Source organism: Cupressus sempervirens, chromosome 10 (assembly GCF_028749045.1).
Source record: "Cupressus sempervirens isolate cs-2001-9-10 chromosome 10, ASM2874904v1, whole genome shotgun sequence".
NCBI classification, from domain to species: Eukaryota; Viridiplantae; Streptophyta; class Pinopsida; order Cupressales; family Cupressaceae; genus Cupressus; species Cupressus sempervirens.
The window spans coordinates 722,629,793-722,633,700 of NC_143127.1; the positions used below are offsets into that span (position 1 = coordinate 722,629,793).

The 3,908-nt window shown below is 33.8% G+C and overlaps 1 protein-coding gene across 1 annotated transcript; it reads right to left on the bottom strand.

Moving 5' to 3' along the window:
* Window positions 1-1,241: 1,241 nt before the first annotated feature.
* Window positions 1,242-3,482, bottom strand: LOC149535871 (uncharacterized protein At1g66480-like). Its single transcript, XM_089804389.1, has 2 exons — window positions 2,825-3,482; window positions 1,242-1,596 (listed from the first exon to the last, which is right to left on the bottom strand). Exons 1-2 carry the CDS (start codon window positions 3,428-3,430, stop codon window positions 1,549-1,551), a joined length of 654 nt encoding a protein of 217 aa, XP_089660515.1. The 5' UTR covers window positions 3,431-3,482; the 3' UTR covers window positions 1,242-1,548.
* Window positions 3,483-3,908: the final 426 nt, after the last annotated feature.

Consider the following 3,908-nt stretch of genomic DNA (forward strand, 5'->3'; position numbering starts at 1 on the left):
TGATCTCGGCAGAGGAACCTTTGATCTCAGTAGAGGAACCTTCGATCTATCGCTTCTAAAAACTGTGGAACATTTGATCTATCGCTTCTAGAAACTGTGGAGGAGATTTTTTTTATATATAAAATAATCTGAGAGATATCCTTCTCGAGGCTCCTATTTTCATAAATCATCTAAGTGCAATAGGTGCCTTAAAAGGATATCTCTCGGCTTATTATATATATATATATATATATATATATATATATATATAAGCTAATTGTACCAAATTTATAAGTCAATGAAATTCAAGTAAAATAAACTTTTAAATTTTAAAAATTAAAAATCTCACAAATAAACATTAAAAAAAATTAAAAGTTGAAATTAAAATGAAAAATACTTACATCTAATTGGCTAAGATAGAACAAATTAATAATTAATTAAGTACAACTATAGTACTGCAAAATAATAATAACATAATGGATTTTTCGAAGAAAAAAAATTCCATCAATTTGCTGTCCTATTAAAACATATATAAAACATTTCTACAATAGAACAATAGAATTATAAACAAAATGTTCCTAAACTTATGTGCATAGTTTTCAAAATATATTTTTTTAATTAAAAATTTATGATAAAAGATAAATAAGAGATTGAACGAAATAATGTTTAAATTTACAATGTACATGCATTACCAAGTATTTCTCTCCGTGTCGATCGATATGTTGGCGACAATTATGCCGAAAGCTTAGTTTAATAAATCTACCAAATAATGAACTAAATTTTTTATAGTAAATATTTGACGCCGGCGAAATACGAGGACACGGGATTATTTCATATCAGGTTCCTTCTACTTTAATAATTATTCCTTTTACTTTAATAATTATGAATAAGACGAAAAGATCACATGATGGAAAATACGGCCCGAATAGTACACTTGACTAAAATATTCTTATTACGACAAATATTACGGTTCAAATTTCGCTTTCTTTAATTTTTTTAAAAAGCGTCAATAGTTCACAAAAGCGTCAATAGTTCACATTATTCCAATCCAGTGAAACGATTAAAAGCATGCCATTTTCCATTTACCGGTTCTTTCTAGTTTCTCGGTTCTTCTGATCGTTGAAGACGTCCTAATCTAATTCCGTGGATGACTTCACGCAATCGCAATACAGATTAGTTTGAATCAAAAGCAAAAGATCCGATCCACACTGTCATATTGTTTATCTTGATGGATAAAAAATTAGATTTTGAAGAACAGAAAATGAAAAGATCAAAACATTTTGTTATCTTAGGCATTCAAAATTTCAATAATTTATCACAGATTACTGACAAGATTTACAACAGATTTAGCCGTCAATGGATGAAAATACTGTTGTTGTCCAGTTCGATTCCAGTATCTGTTGAACGCAAGACAGATCTTGCTGATCGCTTATCTAGCTCAAAATCTAAACTTACATTAATAACATATGTTAAAGGCGTATGCAACAATAACATATGGGTTGTGCTCCCTATCTATACATGGCCTCCATGCTTCTGACTATTTACAATGACTGCTGAACTCTTCATTTGTCAGAAAACTTGTTCTTTCTGTGCTAGGTGGAATCTTACCCGGTTTCCCTGCATTACATGAACAAACATTTTAGTATAATTGTGTTTGAGGAGACAAAGATCTGATATTAAAAATTATGAATTAGTGAAAAAGTTCTTTGCAGACAGATCTAAGAAAGCACTAATTCTAAGCGACCTCAGGTTGCAAAATGAATATTTTAGATCTATCATCAAAATGACAAATCGTCTGAAGATTTTACTCAAAGAGTTCTTAATGTTCTCACATTCCATAAGGATTCAAAGAATATTTCTGACTGCAACCGCGGGGAAGATTTTTTCACATTTTTACTCTGTTCTATAATGAAAATGATAAATGATGTGAAAATTTCTCTCAAATAGTTATGGTCCGAAACATTTTTAAATTTCATTGACTGTGGCTCTGTGGAAGAACTTCTTACATCATTCCTCTGCTCTATTATGAAAATGATGAATGATGTGAAAAGTTCTCTCAAATAATTATAATCAAAAGCACGCTTAATATTTTGACTGCGACTCTGCTGAATTAGGAAAATGATGAATTATGAGAAATATTCTCTCAAATAATCATTCTTGAATCTTTTGACTGTGACTGTGCGAGAGAATTTTTTACATCAATACTCTGTCCTACCATAAAAAAATGATGAATGATGTGAAAAGTTCTCTCAAATAATTATAACCGGAAGCATTCTTAAATTTTCTGACTGTAACTGGGCAAAGAATTTCTTACATCAACGCTCTGGAATCTGTCCTGTTATTCAAATAACGTTTACAAAAAGCATTCTTAAATCTTTTCATTAAAAATATGCAAAACTAATTGCAAGCATTCTTTAATTTTCTGACTATAACTGTGCGAAACAGGCTTTTACATCAATAATTCGTTGTTCTATTATCAAAATCATGAATTATGTCAATTTCTTTCACATAACTATAACCGGAAGCGTTCTTAAATCTTCGAATTGTAACGAGAGATGCATTTTCTACATCAATGCTTTGCTCTGTTCTTTCAAGAAATTATAAACAAGCAGCAGTTGCGATTTTTTTTTACGGCATTCTTTGAAACAATTATAACAAGAAGCATTCATAAATCTTCTCACTGTAAATACGCGAATTTTGATTTTATTACATGAATACTCTGTTCTGTTAGCAAATGATGAATGATGTGAAAATTTATAACGAGAAGCATTGTGAAATACTGTGAGATGTTTTCAATCCACAAGAAGAACAAGAGCAAAATAAAGCAAAATGCAAGAGAATTTACCTGCGCCTTGTGACAAGTTTCAGGAATGCTCCCTAGAGCAGGTTTCCAAGGAAGGCTGCTCTGTTTCGGCTCCTCATCTTCCTTCTCCGACTTCTGAGCATGCTGATCAAAACAAGTCTGCAGTATTTTCTCCGCGGTCTCAGAACTATCTTGACTCTCAGCCATCATTTTATCAAGCTGAGCTTTGGTGAGACGAACTTTAAGCCGAAAGCCTCCGTTCTCAACAGGAGCAGCAGCCTCAGACGGCTCATATTTCATCACAGAGATATCAGAAATAGATCTGCGAGCCAAAAGCAAATTTTCCAGCCTAGACTTTGCATCCAAAGCTATGCCAGATCGAACCCTACGCGGCGCACGCTGAAAATTCTCGACCTTTGGCAATTCCACAAGAAAATAGAGGTGCTTAGCCTTGAGACTCACAGATCCATCCAAAGGCTTTGCTTTAACTCCCATATGACGAACAGAATCCGAATGCAAGACGACATGGCCTGGATAATCCTTCAGGATTTGATCTACGGTCACCGGCGTCTTCACCTTCGTTACTTGTCCGTCCAGCTTCATGATCTTCACCCGACCATGTCCTCTGGACGTAATCGCATTCCCCATTTCTCAAAAAAATTCTCAAGAACAGGGCAATGGAATCTTCAAAAAAGAGTACGAATGCTTTGAGGATTTAGATCCGTGATTTATAGCGGGCAGTGTAAAATTCAAGGAGAATATTGTAATCAAAATGGATTTGAAATAAGATAATAATGGATTTGAGATTAGATAATAATTATGTTGGGGACCACGGGCGCGGTAGATGGGTACAGTCAACAATGAGGAGCTATGGGAGTGCCACCAAACAATTTTATAACCATGCAAGTCAAGCGTAAATGAAGGCCATCGATATCTATCACTTTGGACTTTACTCCCGACATTGTTTCAGATCTCAAAGAGCGCAATTTTTTGTCCAAAATTCTTCAATTCTGCTGATTTTGCGTCAAAGATTTGTTGAATACATAAAAATGTTTTTACGGTGCCCAAAGTGCTTTGAACCGAAATTGAACCAGGGCCAAAGCTGTTCTTCCATCTGGCTTTGCAA